Genomic DNA, 17,029 nt, shown 5'->3' on the forward strand with positions numbered 1-17,029 from the left:
TCCTCAGTCAAGTCTGGGAAATGGATAAGAATGTCCATTGATAACAGTACAGCAAAGGCCAAGTTTCTTGAGATAATGGAAGTACAGGAAAAAAATCTAAAATCTCTGAGACTGAAAGAGTATCTAGAAAGACATCAACAGGAGGTGGTCAGTCTTGAAGGGGTTTTCCAGGTGAAGAAAGAGGAAGTCTACGTATCAAGCCAAAGAATGAGTTTTTAGAGGCCCAGTGGGGGTGAGAAACTGTTTGGAGAGGAGACAGGAAATATGGGAAAAGGCCATAGTAGTAGTAGAAAATGAGGGTCGGGATGTTGACTATAGCCGTGGACGTATCACAGAGGCCATATCACACATGTTACAAAACATGTTAAAGGGTTTGAATTGACCAAACACTACTGTTGGTGTGCCATGGAGGCAGGGCAGAGAATGGAGGCTCTTATGCGCCCTTTTGCATGGTCACATGGCATTGCAGTTGGACCTTGGCACCTTAGTGCAGAGCCCACTTCCAGCGAGGTACCTTTTGTCACCCACAGCTGCAGATGACCAGGGAACACACATCAAGATCTTTGTTCCTCTACAAGAATGGTACAGATGAACTGGTTTGCAGGGCAGAAATAGAGATACAGATATAGAGAACAAATGTATGGACACCAAGGGGGGAAAGTGGCGGGGGGTGGTAGTGGTGGTGGTGTGATGAACTGGGAGATTGGGATTGACATGTATACACTAATATGTATAAAATGGATAACTAATAACAACGTGGTGTATAAAAAAAATAATAAAATTCAAAAAAAAAGATCCTTGTTCCTACCTCCCTAGTTCTTCCTAGGATGTCCCTTTTGACAGAGCCTTATTAAACCTTTCTAATCACATGTGGACTCCACGTGCCTCTTTACTTCTTTTGCTCATCATGTTGTCCTCACTCTTACCCAGTCAAGGACCCATAACAAGTATTCTTTTTGACCTCTTCCCGATAAGGAATGATTCATTCCTCTGTGGTAGTTGATTATATACCAACTTGGGTGTATAGGAACCTCAGATGGTAAAATACACCAGACGCATGTTTTTACCTCTAAATTGTGAGATAAAGGCAATGTCTCAGAAATTTCAGACAGCAAGGAGGCGGGGAGCCTGCTCCTAAGATTTGGTTAGGGTGCTGGCACCCGGCCTACCCATCCTTGCTTCTGGTCTACAGCCTGCCTGTGCCCCTGACCCCAGCAGGGGCCTCTAGTGGCTCCCCTCCCAGACTGTTTCCCCATCTCTGTTAAAAACTTTTCTTCCCCACTTCCCAGATACAGCCCCTCATTCTCTTCTTGGACTCCCATTAGTGTCATTTGTTTTCTGGTGCCCAGCAGATTTCCCTTCTGTGACATCCGTCCTAGAATGGATCTAAGCCCTTGGTGGCCCTGCCTCTAGTAATGAAGTTTATGGTAGCAGAAGGTGAAGTTAGAAGTTCATCCTCCTGGTTAATACAAATAATACACACATTTTATTATTACAGGGCTGACTGAACCTCTCTCTGTGTGACTTTGGAAGTAAAATGTACTATGAAAAAGCTCACCTCTTTTTTATTGCTTGTTTCTTTTTTTTTTCTTTCACTTTTTTTTCTTATGTAGACATTATAACAATAAAGGAAATTAACAAAAAATTTTTCAAGTCCATAGCCATAAACCATCAATTGTTTTTACTTTTTTTCCTGTATTCTCTTCCAGTCTCTGCCCATATGCAGTGATATTAACTGGATACAGTTTTGAAGTACATTTTTTTAATGCCACATGATCATAGTTTAAGGAAATTGAAGTGATTGAGATATGGGAATATCTTGGGTAATAATAGCTTCTTATTCTGATTATTTTCCTTTAGGAAAGACACTGCTGATCCTGTAACATGGAGGATTGCCTTCATACCTCATCTGAGAATCTATCCAAATTGGTCAGCTGGGCCCACAGCCATGGGACCATTTGCAGCCTCATTCCAAACCTGAAACATTTGCTTTCGGAAGGTTCCCATGGGAACCTGACAGCAATGTGGGGCTGTAGTGCGGGCCATGCTTATCACTGGCCACTGACAGCTACTTGCAGAGCTGGCTCCCAAGAAAGGGTCTGTTTCCAGGATAACAGAAGTTTTAACTCTGATAGTCCCAGTATAATTGGAGTGCCCTCTGAGACACAAACTAGCCCTGTTGAAAGGTACCCTGGGAGACCAGTGAAAGCAAAGCTAGACTGTAATCGGACCAGAGACTCTTGTGACTTCTCTTATTGCAGTGAGCCCTCTGAACTGGATGAAGCTGTTGAAGAGTATGAAGATGAAAACACTCTGTTTGACATGGTTTGTGAGTCTTCTGTTACAGATGAGGATAGTGACTTTGAACCCCAAACCCAAAGGCCTCAAAGCATTGCTCGAAAAAGGCCTGGAATAGTCCCATCTTCTCTCCATTCAAGCTCCCAAGCTCAGATGATTGATGAATGCAGCAGTGATGTGATCATTAAGAAAATCAAACAGGAGATCCCTGAAGATTATTATATTGTGGCGAATGCAGAGCTGACCGGAGGGGTAGATGGACCAGCCCTCTCATTGACGCAGATGGCAAAACCTAAGCCTCAGACTCATGCTGGTCCCTCCTGTATAGGGTCTGCTAAGCTGATTCCCCATGTAACATCTGCCATCAGCACAGAGCTAGACCCACATGGTATGTCTGCATCCCCCTCTGTGATGTCTAGACCAATCGTCCAGAAGACTGGTAGGGTATCTTTGGCTTCACCAAACAGAGGACCCACTAGTGCCCATGGCACCAGCCAGCAGGTGGCCATACAGATGCCGGTGAGCACATCCCATCCTAACAAACAGATCAGCATCCCTTTGTCTGCCCTGCAGCTGCCTGGACAGGATGAGCAAGTTGCTTCTGAAGAGCTCCTGTCCCATCTGCCCAGCCAGGTCTCCTCCTGTGAGGTGGCCCTTTCTCCCTCAGTTAACACAGAGCCAGAAGTGAGCTCCAGTCAGCAGCAGCCCCCAGTTGCTCCGACCATAACCACTGAGGCCACGGCACAGTGCATACCAGGTATGGCACGTGAGGTGACAGAGTCCCTCATCCACGTACATCAGAGAATTCTGCGCCGTCAGCACTCCTAAAACCACTGGCTCAATTTGCTAGAATTTGGGCCTTTATTATTCTCAGAAAGATAGAAATAATGAAATACTATACATCCAGGTGATACAGTAAAGGAAATTCATCTGAAATAAGGCCATCTATCCAGTCGATGTACCTCAGGGCTGAGAGGACAGCTGTAGGATTGTGCTGTTGATATTGCATGGCTGTATTTAAGGTTTGTATCTGATCTTAAGCTGAATTTTTATAAGTACAGTTATTTTTGAAAGTCTTTTTTAATGCTCTTGGTTACTGTTTTGAAGCCAAAATGATGTTGGTTTAGGCATACGTTGAAAATAGACCTGATGTTTTTTTCAGTATTATTTATTTGAACCAATTTAGCACTTTATTCATTTTAGTTGGTGTGGCAGTTTAAAACAAGTTTTTTAAAAAAGCAACAAATATATCTCGAAGAAGTATTTTATTTTTTCTCTCAAAATTTATAATAATCAGATAACTTGCATTTCTGGAATACATGGACGTAACTGGAATGAATTGAGAGGAGAAAGAAATAATTATATGAGGCCCCTATCTGTAATTCTAACATTCTAAATGTTCTGTAATTCTAACATTCAGTATTTATTTAATCTGGGCTATTATTAACCATCACTAGTATCTAATTTCAAAATATTTTCATCACCCCAGAAAGAAACCCCATACCCATTAGCAGTAATTCTTTCCCTCCTCCCAGCCCCAGTCAACCACTAATCTACTTTCTGTCTCTATGGATCTGCCTGTTGTGCACATTTCATATAAATAGACTCCTATTTTGTGGCCTTTTGTGATGGTCTTCTTGTACTTAGCATAATTTTTTTAAGGTTAATCTGTGTGGTAGCGTCTATCAGTGTTATTTTCCTTTCTATTTCATTGTATGAATAGACCACATTTTGTTTTTCCTTTATCAGCTGATGGATACTTAGGTTGTTTCCATTTTTTGGCTGTGGTAAATAATGCTGCTAATATCATTTATATACAAGTTTTTGTGTGGACATATATTTTCATTTCACTTGGGCAGCTACCTAGAGGTGGAATCACTGGGTCATATGGTAACTCTATGTTTGAGGAGCTGCCAAACGGTGTTCCAATGCAGCTTCACCATTTTACAATCTCACCAACAATTTTAAAAGATTCCTATTTCACCGTATGCTCACCAACACTTGTTATTTTCCATTGAAAAAATTATCCTGCTGGGTGTGTGAAGTAATAACTTGTTGTAGTTTTGATTTGTATTACCCTAATGACTATATTTTTTTAATGTGCTTATTGGCCATTTGTATATCTTTCTTTTGAGAAAAACCCATTCAGATCCTTTGCCCATTCTCTAGTTATGTTGTCGTTTTATTGGTGAGTTATAAGAGTTCTTTATAGATTCTGGTTGTAAGTCTTCTATTAAATACGATTTGTAAATATTCTGTCCCATCCCCTGGGCTGTCTCTCCTTCTTCCTTCCTTCCTTTCTAGTTTTAATTCAATCACTTAATCACAACATGGTCTTTGGCCAATATTCACATCATTAGACACAATATTATCTTTATTAGGCTTGTGAAAGTCTTTGTATTAAGACTCTAACTCTTGATACATATAGGATATAAGTAGTACCTTTTCACTTAAATAGTTGTAAATTTGGTTTATTTATTTGTCCCCCTCCCCCCCCCTTTTTTTGTAAAATAGGAGACAGCCTGACAGAGTTCCTACATTCTCACTTAATTTATATTTGAGGGTAGAATTCAGAAATGTATTTTACAAAGTGGTCCAGTATAGCAAAACAGCTTAGTAAAACTATTGTTTGTATTGCATATCCTTCTAATACTTTACCCCTGCAAAAGCAAGTTGAAAGATTTCCTTGCATCTGCCTAGTGGATATTAGTCCGCTAGTATGTGTATAGTAAATGAGACATTGAGGTTCAAACTGACTGTAATAGGAATTTCCTAAAGAATGATCCTGATGTTTTGATCCATTGTTCTGTGGAAGGATATTATATTGCTAAGATATTATTAGCTTTAGAGAAACACTATTTGGACTGGAAACATCAATGGACAAATAAAAATCTGATTGATACTTTTATGAGAGATATATAAAGTTAACTTATAATTTACCTTTGTTCTGTAGAGCCCGAACTAGGCTCTGTGCTCTAAAAGTTTTATTTATTTATTTGCATATTTATTTATATTAAAATAAATTTATTTTAAACATAGGTTTTTAAAAAAAATTTAGAATCCAGCACATCCAAATGTATGTGAATGAATATGTACAAATGGACCTTAAGTACTTAATATGTAAAGCATACTTAGGACTAAGCAAAGAAGAAAGGTTCTGAAAGAACTAGCTAAAAGCAACATCGGGTACTTTTAAAATGGATGTTGTGCAACCTTAAGTCTTCATCAAATCATTGTAGAAATACTGCATACCTTTGAATAATATTTTTAAAATAAATAATTTGACAAATGACTAGTCAGACAGAAACAAAGAGAAATTGTTCCATTTTGTTTAGTTTTACTGATGTCATTTAAATTCTATTTCCTGGCAGTTCCCTGGCGGTTGAGTGGTTAGGACTTGGTGCTTTCACTGCTGTGGCCCCGGGTTCAATCCCTGGTCAGGGACCTAAGATCCCACAAGATGCGCAGTGCGGCCAAAAAAAAATCTGTTTCCCTATTGGAAAACCGTTCTTATTTCTGTTTAGAACTAAACTCACAAAGTTAACAAATGTTAACAATGTGTGGATAAAATTATTAATTTTCATGTCAGCCCTATTAGAATGTTCAACTCAAATCTTAGCAAACAGTCATGAGTAAAGAGGACATACATTATTAGAAGAATTATTGACTATCTCGCAGTGGTTTCAATTCCATTAATTTTTGAGATTTTTATGTAAATTTGGAGCATTTGTCATAAATTTAAATTTTTATTGCATTATGAGTTGGGTTTCTGTGTGTATATTTCTTAAATATACATACATACACACAGCTTCTTTTATGATTTTGTGCAAGAACCCCCCATGTTTATTTGAAGTATAGTTGATTTACAATGTTGTGCTAATCTCTGCTGTACAGCAAAGTGACTCAGTTATACACATGTATACATTCTTTTTTTATATTGTTTTCCATCATGTTTTATCACAGGATATTGAATATAGATCCCTGTGCTATCCATTAGGACCTTGTTATTTATCCATTCTGAATGTAATAGTTTGCATCTACCAACCCCAAACTCCCAGTCCATCCCTTTTCCTCCCCCCTCCCCCTTAGTAACCACAAATCTGTTCTCTATGTCTATGAGTCTGTTTCTGTTTTGTAGATAGGTTCATTTGTGCCATATTTTAGGTTCTACATGTAAGTGATATCGTATGGTATTTGTCTTTCTGATTTACTTCACTTAGTATGATAATCTCTAGTTGCTGTGAATGGCATTATTTCGTTCTTTTTTATGGCTGAGCAGTATTCCATTGTATTTATGTACCACATCTTCTTTATCCATTCATCTGTTGATGGACATTTAGGTTGTTTCCATGTTTTGGCTGTTGTGAATAGTGCTGCTATGCATGTAGGGGTGCATGTATCTTTTTGAATTATAGTCTTGTCTGGATATATTACCAGAAGTGGGATTGCTGGATCATATGGTCATTCTATTTTTAGTTTTCTGAGGAACCTCCATACTGTTTTCCATAGTGGCTGTACCAACTTACATTCCCACCAACAGTGTAGGAGAACCCCTTTTATTAGTCAGCTTTTTTCCCCAGAAGTCTTATTGTAGCAAGCAATCAACTTTTGCTTTTCACGTTTGTAATATATGTGTTTTCTTTTGAGAATCTACATCTTTATCTTTTTCTAATAGATTCATATGTGTTCTTTATATATTAGAAATATTAACTCATAGTCTATCATATATATTGGAAATACATTTTCCCACTTTACCATTAATTTTTTTATTAATTAATTAATTTTTTTTTTTTTTTGCTGCATTGGATCTTTATTGCTGCGCACGGGCTTTTTCTCTAGTTGCAGTGGGCAGGGGCTACTGTTTGTTGCAGTGTGTGGGCTTCTTATTGTGGTGGCTTCTCTTGTTGCAGAGCACGGGCTCTAGAGCTCAGGCTCAGTAGTTGTGGTGCACAACCCTAGTTGCTCTGCAGCATATGGAATCTTCCCGGACCAGGGCTCGAACCTGTGTCCCCTGCATTGGCAGGTGGATTCTTAACCACAGTGCCACCAGGGGAGTCCACCATTAATTTCTATATAATTTTGTTGATGGGATTTTTTGAGGTATGGATTTTCTTAATTTTTATGAAGGCTGTTTTTTCAACCTCTACCTACCTATCTATCTATCTGTCTAGTTGGCTATCATCTTTTCTGCCTTTGGCATTTTGCTTATGAATTCCTGTCTTGAATCAAATATATATTTTCCTATATTGTCTTCTGTTTTGTTTTTTGTTTTTCTTTTCCTCTCCTCCCCTTCTGTCTCCTTTCTTTTTTTACCTTTAACTCTATCATCAGAATATATTTTAGGGTGGAACCTCACTTCATTATTTTTATAGGTAGTCAAATGTTCCAACATCACTTATTGAATAATTCCCATTGTACACTGAATTGATTTATGTATCTCAGTTTTGTTTATAACTGGATCTATTTCTAGATTTTCAGTTTTGGGTTTTTTTTAATCTCTTTATCTTTTTTCTTCTAATTTTTACTAATTGATTATATTTTCTATAAAACAGTGCATTCAGAGAAAAGTGGATGTAGTCTAAAGCATTTAATAGAATACTTTTTGAAATCTACTCATGTAAAATTGAGTTCAGTGAGGTTTTAAAAATTAAGTTGCATATTACTTCTAGTTATTTGGTCTGTGTTGACACAAATAAACAATGGTTTCTCTTGTCAGAAACAGAAGATCTGAGTTAAAATAAATGTATAAAGACAGTTAACTGCGTTATAGTCGAAGGACACATCTTCAAATGAGCTTTTATCCAGGGTTCAAACAATGTCTATAGTTTCTCTCTTACCATGTCTCATCTCAGCTTCCTCTGTATTAGCTTCACCTATAGATACTTGATCCCTGCTTGGTCCCCGAGGCAGTTGCCAAGTGTTGCTGCGATTCATGCCTAGCAGTGGACAGAGCCTGTGCCACCGCCTTCCCACTAACCCCCGAATTAGTCCTTGAAGCATCAAGCTCATACCCTGGGAACTGTATTGAGACCATTCCTAAGTAGACCCCACAGCTGAGTGTTGGGGTCAGGTGGGAGTGCTCTTCCAGGGACATTCTGGATTCTAATCTTGAAAGAGGTAGCACACCAGAGACACCTACTACTATTTGTGTGGGGTGGGTTTTTGTTGCTGTTGTTTGTTTTTTTGAGCATTTGGTTTTCTTTGTGTGGGCAGATAGAGGAGTTGTTTATATGTGTCATTCAAAGACTAGGTATACTAGAACAGTATTCTAATATAAGGGATAGAAATATGTATAAGTAAGCATATGCTTTTATGTCTGTATATATATGTATATGTATACATACATATACATGCATACATTATTTTATATATTTCCTTATCCTACAAGAAATATATGCCTCTTCTTACAAGGTGGAACAAGACTAAATTTGCTTTCTTAGCCACACCGTTTCCTGTACCTTCCTGCAGGAAGACCTGCAACATAAATTCTGAAAGGTAAGAGGCAAAATTAAAATTCAGGCTCAGTTAATACCATCATTTCCCTCGTTTTCATAAAGGGGTGCTCATCTGAGGATTGATATGGCAGGCAGTGCTGGGCACTGAGATGGTAGAGCTTGGCCACTCAGATTCTGGGATCAGACATGCCTAGGTTGATTCCCAGCCCTGCCTCCTACTGGCCTTGTGACCTTAGCTAAGTCAGTTTATTTCTCTGAGACTCAGTTTCCTCATTTGAAAAGTAATAACATGTCTGTCTCACAGACATGTGAGACCAAATGCAAAGTATAGGTGAAGCACTAAAGAGAGTACATGACATGTGATAAACATTCAATAAATAATAGTTTCCACCATTATTATTTTCATTGTTATCATCATTGCTGCCATTATTAGACTGTGCTCGATACTCTTGAATAGTCAAGTATAATAGATTCTGATTTTATGCAGTAACATCTATTCATCTACTAAAATGGTCTATGGACCAGTCTCACCTGGGAACTTATTAGGAATGCAGATTCTCAGGTCCCACCCCAGACCCACAGAATCAGAATTTGCATTTTAACAGGATCTCCAGGTGATCTGTTTGCACACTGAAGCTTGAGAAGCAGGGATTTAGGAAATGCAGTTTCCACATTAGAGGGCACATTGTTATTCCCTCTGGCCTCCCTGTGACTTTGAACACTCTTCCCCTTTGAGAGAATTCCCTTCTTTGTATATCTGCACTTCCCCATTGGAGAGGCCAGAAACTCACTTTTCCAAGTTTATATTTCAGTGAGGGCACAATCTAGTGACCTGAAACTTTGCCAGTCAAATGCACTCACTCTAGACTCTTAATCAGAAGTACCTAGGACTTCCCTGGAGATCCAGTGGTTGACTCCATGCTTCCAATGCAGGGGGCATGAGTTCGATCCCTGGTGGGGGAACTAAGATCCCACATGCTGGGAGCTTACCTGGTGACGCAGTGGTTAGGAATCTGCCTGCCAATGCAGGGGACACGGGTTCGAGCCCTGGTCCGGGAAGATCTCACATGCCGCAGAGCAACTAAGCCCGTGTGCCACAGCTACTGAGCCTGCGCTGTAGAGCCTGCGTGCCACAACTTCTGAAGCCTGTGCGCCTGGAGCCCGTGCTCCACAACAAGAGAAACCACTGCAATGAGAAGCCTGTGCACCACAACAAAGATTAGCCCCTGCTCAGCGCAACTAGAGAAAGCCCACGCATAGCCAAAAATAAATTTTAAAAAAAGGAAAAAAAAGATCTCACATGCTGTGCGGTGCAGCCAAAAAAAAAAAAGGAAGAAGTACCTAGAAGAATCTGTTTTTGGTAAATACAGTCCAGTTTCTAGAGGCAGCAGGACCAGTGTTCCACTGTTAGAAGCCCAAGCTGGAGTTTGGTGGCTGATTTGTCTCCAACAGCGCAAATCTGTGGCGTGGTCACCTCTAAACCTGGTTTCCTGGTGTTGTGGGAAATTGTGTGGCCTTTATTAAATTCTTTTCTTGCCTAAACTAGCTAGACTGGGCTTTCATTGTTTTAAACAAAGAAGCTGGAGGAACATAACCTCTGAACCCAGGAAAGGTGTTCACCTCTCCTAGATGTGGCATGAAAAATAAAATAATTTTCTTTTTATCACTAGGTTTATATTTTTAACTAAAATAAATATCCCCTTGGTAAGTAACCACTAATACAATATACCCTGTAGTGTGTGCTATCTTGCTATACAAACTGTAAGCAACTCATAAGATGTTGAGGGGTAGAGATAGCTTCTTCTCCTCGCCCTAAACCTTCTCTCCCTTCCCAGTGGGGGTTTTTGCTGAAATATGTCCATTGTGGGGAGTTCCACTGAACTGGGAATGAGAAGGAGGTACTTAGTACCTTTGTATTCAGCTATGGGCTTTAAGAGCAGTTTTGGAAAAATGAGAGAAAACACAGTTGGAGCTTCTTAACACAGTGTTGAGTATTTCTTAAAAGTTAATTTTGAATGATTAGTTTTCTCTTAGGTGTATTTTTTCTCATGTCATTTCACATGATGCTACTATTTCCTGAAATGATCTATTTTATTTCTTTACTATTTCTCAGTTTGATCCCCTGAGACAGAGAGATTGATTGACCTTCAAAATCACCAGGAGGTAGCCCAAATATGGAGGACATTAGAATTGACATTTCATATTGTCTCATATATTTTATTTCTTTCCTTCCTTTTTACCCTCCATTTCTTTTTCTCTTTGCATAATTTCACCCTTGAGTTGACATCAGTAGTGGGTGGTAAAAATGTGGAAAGTTTGGTAAGATCTGGTAAAAGGGAGTGAGCTTCATTTCATTAGGCCTCTTAGAAGAAAGTAAATGGACTAGATGCTTACCTAATTTATTCTTGTACCCCTTTTCTTGTAATGCTGAGGGAGGATTTAATGGAGCTACCAAGCACCCTTCTCTTCAGTCCCAATGCCTTGAGCGTAGTATACATGCAGTCATCCTGTCGGTAAGTAGTCAGTGTTGAGAACGTGTCCAGGGGGAAAGTTAGGTACCTGCTCCCAGGAGTTTCCAGGACTCACTGCTTAATGTTAGCAACATCATCTAAAATCAATAACTTTGTTCCACTCAACACTCCACTCACCTAATTGCACAGGGAAGAAATCAGGTCCCTCTCTCCCATTGTGATATGGGACTGCATGTCCATAGGAAGAGAGAGCAGGTCAAAACCTTGATGAAGCTATAGATCCCTAAGCATGTTACTGAACACTGTGAACCCTTTCAGATATTACTATCAGCACCCCTTCTAATAGGCTTTTGGAGGCACCTTCCACCCCTCTGCTGAGTATCACACGTCTCAATTGTTTCTGTACTTGAAGATCACCAGCTGTTGACTGTCCTACTTGAGTGTCACAGGGTCTTCTCTCCCCAGCTGATCAAAGGGCACTTCTCAGAGTGGTGGTGGGGGATTGTCTTAGGTTTTATCATGTATAGTAGAACTCCCGTGATCAAAATGATTTTAAGGAACTGGAGATGGTGGTCTCCAGCCTCTGGCTGAGGGGCACTTCCCTCCTTCCTTCCTTCCTGTTTTGCAATTCTTAGAAAAGACGAAGTTGTGGTTTTTAATTAGTTTTTAGACTTGTTTTCTATACTGGGGAAGGAGTATGGGAGGGAGACATGAGATTAAGTACAGTCACTCTGTTATGAAAAGAAAAATAATTGGCTATATCGTCATGTCTTTTCAAAGTATTTAGGTCTTCACCAACGTTTTACCAAGGCAGTAATGAAAACCCACTATACCTTATATAACATATAATTTATAACATTATTATATGTAACTTATTATAAAGCTGTAGTAATTAAAATGGAATAGTTTGGCAACAAAGATAGACACATAGAGCCATGGAACAGAATAGGGAGCCCAGAAACACTCCTGTACATATATGTGAACTGTATGTGAAATAGAGCCATCACAAATCAGTGGGAGAAGGATGGACCAGACAGTGAATGATATTGCACAGTTGGTCATCCGTGTAGAACAAAATAAAATTAGATCCTTACATCACATCAGACATGAAAATAAAACTCATTTAAAGATCTAAATATGGAAATATAAAACTTAAAACTGCTTGAAGGAAATCTTGCAAAACAGCCTTGGTGTTGAGAACAGTTATTTAAATGAGACACACAAAAAAGCACAAACCATAAAGGAAAAGATTGAAAATGCTGACAGCCTTTAAAATCTTAGCTGGGACAGGGATGTCATAAAGTTAAAAGACAAGCAATAATCTATGAGATGATTTTAATGTGCATAATGAAAAATATTCATATACAGAATATGTAAAGAACTGCCACAAGTTAGTAGGGAAAAGGTCAAATAATCCAGTAGAGAAATGAGCAAAGGAAATGAAGAGGTGCTTCTAATAAGAGGAAACCCATACAGTTAATAAACATATGAAAAATGTTCAACCTCACTGGTTATCAGGGGAATGTAAATTAAAACAACAATACGATACCATAAGAAAGGCAAAAATTATCAATTTTTACTCCAGACGTTGTTGAAAGTATGGGGAACATGCTGGTGGGAATATAAATTGGTACAACCACTTTGGAGAGCAATTTATAGTATCTAATAAAGTTAAAGATGTGCATATCATATAACCTTGGCATTCAGTTTCTAGGATCTATCCTAGAGAAATTTCCTCATATTATAAAAGGAGAAATGTGGAGGGGTATGCATTGCAACTTTCTTTGTGATAACAAGGAAAAAATCAGTTAACAACCTCAGTGTCTGTCAGTAGATAAATTGTGATGCATTTTTCAATGGAATATATGCATCAGGCAGATCTGCATTAATTAATGTAGATAAATCTTGAAAACGGAGTTGCTGAGTAATATTTAGAGTACAATACCTAAAAAACAAACAGGCATTACTATGTACTGTATGTTACATTCTCACATACCACAGTAATCAATTATGAAACATGGGCTGGAAGGACCCATGATGCATCAGTACATGATAGTGGTTGCCTTTGGGAAAGAGTGGGGATGAGAATGGGTGCACAGGAAACTTGAATATCTGTGATATTTTATTTTTTTAATTTTTAAAAAAATTTTTATTGGAGTATCATTGCTTTACAATGTTGTATTGTTTCTGCTATACAGCAAAGTGAATCGGCTATATGTATACATATATCCCTTCTTTTTTTGGATTTCCTTCCCATTTAGGTCACCACAGAGCACTGAGTAGAGTTCCCCGTCTATACAGTAGGTTCTCATTAGTTATCTATTTTATACATAGTAGTATATATCTGTCAGTCCCAATCTCCCAGTTCATCCCAGTGACCCCTCCCCTCCTTGGTATCCATACGTTTGTTCTCTACATCTGTGTCTCTGATTCTACTTTGCAAATAAGTTCATCTGTACCATTTTTCTATATTACACATCTAAGCAATATTATACGGTATTTGTTTTTCTTTTTCTGACTTACTTCACTCTGTATGACAGTCTCTAGGTCCATCCATGTCTCTGTAAATGGCACAATTTAGTTCCTTTTTATGGCTGAGTAATATTCCATTGTATATATGTACCACATCTTCTTTATGTGATATTTTCTTTTAAAACCATGGAGCAAATATGACATTATTAACATTTATTAAATATGGCAGGAACATGAGTATGTGTTATACAAGAGGCAATATAAGCACAGTGCTTAATTGTGAAAATCTGGGCACACAGCTGCCTGGATGCAAATCCCAGCCCTGCCACTCATTTTCTGGGTGACTTTGGCAAGTCACTTAACCTCTCTGTTGGCTTAGCTTTATCATCTGTAAAATGAAGAAGATAATGTATCTATTCTCTAGGGTTGATATAAGGATTAAAGTAATCCATACAGAGCCCTCTGGTTCATGGTAAGCATAATTTAGTATTCTGCATACTTTTCTGTATGTTTCTAAATGTGATTACTTTTTAAACATAGATCATGAAGCATAAATAAAGTTGATTGTGGAATATTTATGAGATGAAGGCATATGACATTATTGTTTTTACTGAATATAGAGGGTTTTTTGGTAAGAGAGCAAACTTTACTACCATTATCTCCCAGTATACTTGTTTATGCACAAGGAATTTGAGAATTATTCTCACAGATTTCACTGTGGCTTTCCTCCTTATGATTATGATGTGATGTTGTCATGGGAGAATTTTTTTTTTAAGTTCTTCTGTTGGAATAAATAAAAACCACAAAAAACAAAATGTCCTCTATTATCTGTGGATATATAGCACTTTCATTTCCAGGATCAGCACTACTTGAGTTGCATGAAGAAGAGGTTGTTTCCTTCATTTTACTGACAGGAAATGAGTTACAAAGAAACGAGATGATTTGCTTGGAGTTCCAGGGGAAGAAGTGTGGTCTCCTGCTTGTTAACTAAGAGAGGAGGGGTTGGTGCTTTGCATGCTGGTCCCTATCTCTGCTTGTCTTGGTGTAGGAAAAGACACCACCACTAATTGCTTCCCCTTCCCTTTCTTTTATTTTTAGGTCATGCCTATAACTTTTCCAAAGTTTAGGCTGCTAGAGTATATCCTAAAGTGATTATTTTTTTCTGAGAATCATTTTTAAAAAGACCTAGGGTTTAATAGAAGGATTCGCTTTATCAGAAACAGGAAGCATGTGTCTAAGTCTCTTTTTCTACTAAGCATCTGGACAAGTCACTTGCACTTCAGTTTATCAAACATTTATTTCAAGATCAACCATATGACAGGACTAGTGAAAATACAAAGATGAATGGCAAATTCCCTGACCCCAGTATATCATTGTGCAGAGAAGGCAGCAGACAAACCAACAACTTCAACTCCAAGTGTATAGAAAGAGGTATATAAAATGCTGTGGAACATAAGGAGCAGTTGACTCAGCCTTTTGGGACACAGGGAAGAGGATTTCAAGTAGATGGAACAACATGAGCAAAGACATTAAATTAGGGCAGGAACGTATGCAGGGAAGCAAAGATTTGAGTGTGGTGTGAGCGTAGATTTCAAAGCGGTTAGGAGAGTTGCTGCTGGGAAGATGGGCTGGAGTCACCTGTGAAAGGCTTTTCATGTGATGTCACAAACTTAACGTGGGGAGCCAAGGGACACAGTTCGTTATCTTAGAAGATCACAGTGATAGCAGTGGGGAAGTAGAGACTGGGACTGAGAACTGTTTTATAGGCCATTACTTGCAGTAATCCAGATGGGAGATGGCAATAAATGCTCGAATGAGGCAACAATAAAGGCATTAGAGTGGAGGAAACAGAGTTAGATGATTTGGAAATTCGACTTGATGACTTCTGAGTGTTTGGCCTCTTGGGATCTCTGTTGCCACCCTTGTATTCTCTGTCCAAAGGCACAGCACTGTTGTAGGTAATGCTAAAAGGTCTTCAGGACCCATATATCTACAATGTAGTCATAATTCTCTGCATATAGGATGAAACATCCGTTAGGAGTTCTGAAACATGCCGTGACCATTTATTCAACAAATATCCATTGGAAGCCTACCAAGTGCCAAGTTCAGGCTGAGTACTGCAGATACCCCAATGAACAAGGCAGAAAACATGGTTCTTGCTCACACACAGCCTGCACTCTGAATGGGACAGACACCTTAACTCTAGCCCTCTCAAAACATTCCGAACTTTTTTAAAAAACTGTTTAAAATATTTCCTGAACAAAGATGCTGTTAAACTGTGAGTGGCTTTCTAATACTAAATTGGTTGCCTTTAGATAACATATTTATAAAGACTAGGATGATATATGGTTAAAAGTGGTTAAGTGAACAATTAAACCACTATGATAAATGAAAGGCAAGTCTTTCTTAGAGGGAAATTAAAAGTGCAGAGGCTACAGGCAACCCATTCCACAATATAATTTACTCAAGACACTTTCTACATATCTAAAAATAACATGAGCCTAGTTAAATTAAAATTGTAATATTGCTTATTTTTGCAGACAACTAGTGATCTATCTTTAAGAATTAAAAATATAATTGTTTACTAGTTTTCTGAAAGGCAAAAGTAGAAAATCAAGTTAATTGCTCTCTGTTGTACAAATGCATAATTTTCTGAGAAGTTAATTAGTTTTATCAGCATTTTTTCCAGTGCTTGCACTTCCTAAGTGTCATTTGCCTTAATATTTTACAAGAAAATCTTCCTAGTTGACTTTCTTTTTCTTTAAAATAGAAGCATTTTTTGTACTATACCATTGAAGTAAGGAACCATTTTTATATACTTAAAGTTCACATACATATAATTGAGACCTCCTGATATGCAGAATGCACCCAAATATAGCAGACGAGCAAATTACTATGAACCTCAGAATATAATTCTCTTCAATGAATTTGGATTTGACTAAGACTGCTAGGAAGCTAGGTACCAGTTCAGAATTGAGGAGGCATTGACCTTGATTTTCTAGCCTTGGTATTCATTCCTTGTGGTCTGAAGAGATGAAATAATGTACAACCCCTGGACAGACAAGTCAGTGTCAGAGTACCGCAGTCTTAGTTTCAGACATCATCCCTGTATCTGTTTTCCTCTGAGAAGCAGCAGATTCCTCCTGCTCCTCTCAGATTGAGCTGCCTGACCATCTTGGGTCACAGCAGGGATGGGCAGTATGCAGGTGATCCACTGTAGTTGAGGCCCAGCAATACCTCTCTTTCAGTCTAGATCTCATTTATGTAACTAATGGCTTGTGTTCCCAAGGGTGTATTAGACCCAGAAGAAGTATTTATATAACATGGCAAAAA

At 38.4% G+C, this 17,029-nt stretch overlaps 1 protein-coding gene across 4 annotated transcripts in view; it reads left to right on the forward strand.

Annotated features, from left to right (window-relative positions):
* The window catches only part of KIAA1958 (KIAA1958 ortholog), a 234,566-nt gene that overhangs the window by 88,798 nt on the left and 128,739 nt on the right, over window positions 1-17,029 (forward strand). For all 4 annotated transcript variants that reach the window (XM_029201607.1, XM_029201608.1, XM_029201609.1 and 1 more), the window contains exon 2: window positions 1,861-3,055. In XM_029201607.1, coding sequence (XP_029057440.1) covers window positions 1,885-3,055 — 1,171 coding nt within the window. In that variant the 5' untranslated portion in view covers window positions 1,861-1,884. The remainder of the gene's footprint in view (window positions 1-1,860; window positions 3,056-17,029) is intronic.

The sequence above is a fragment of the Monodon monoceros genome, unplaced genomic scaffold (genome assembly GCF_005190385.1).
Source record: "Monodon monoceros isolate NGI ecotype Baffin Bay Population unplaced genomic scaffold, NGI_Narwhal_1 Super_Scaffold_5, whole genome shotgun sequence".
Classification (NCBI taxonomy): domain Eukaryota; kingdom Metazoa; phylum Chordata; class Mammalia; order Artiodactyla; family Monodontidae; genus Monodon; species Monodon monoceros.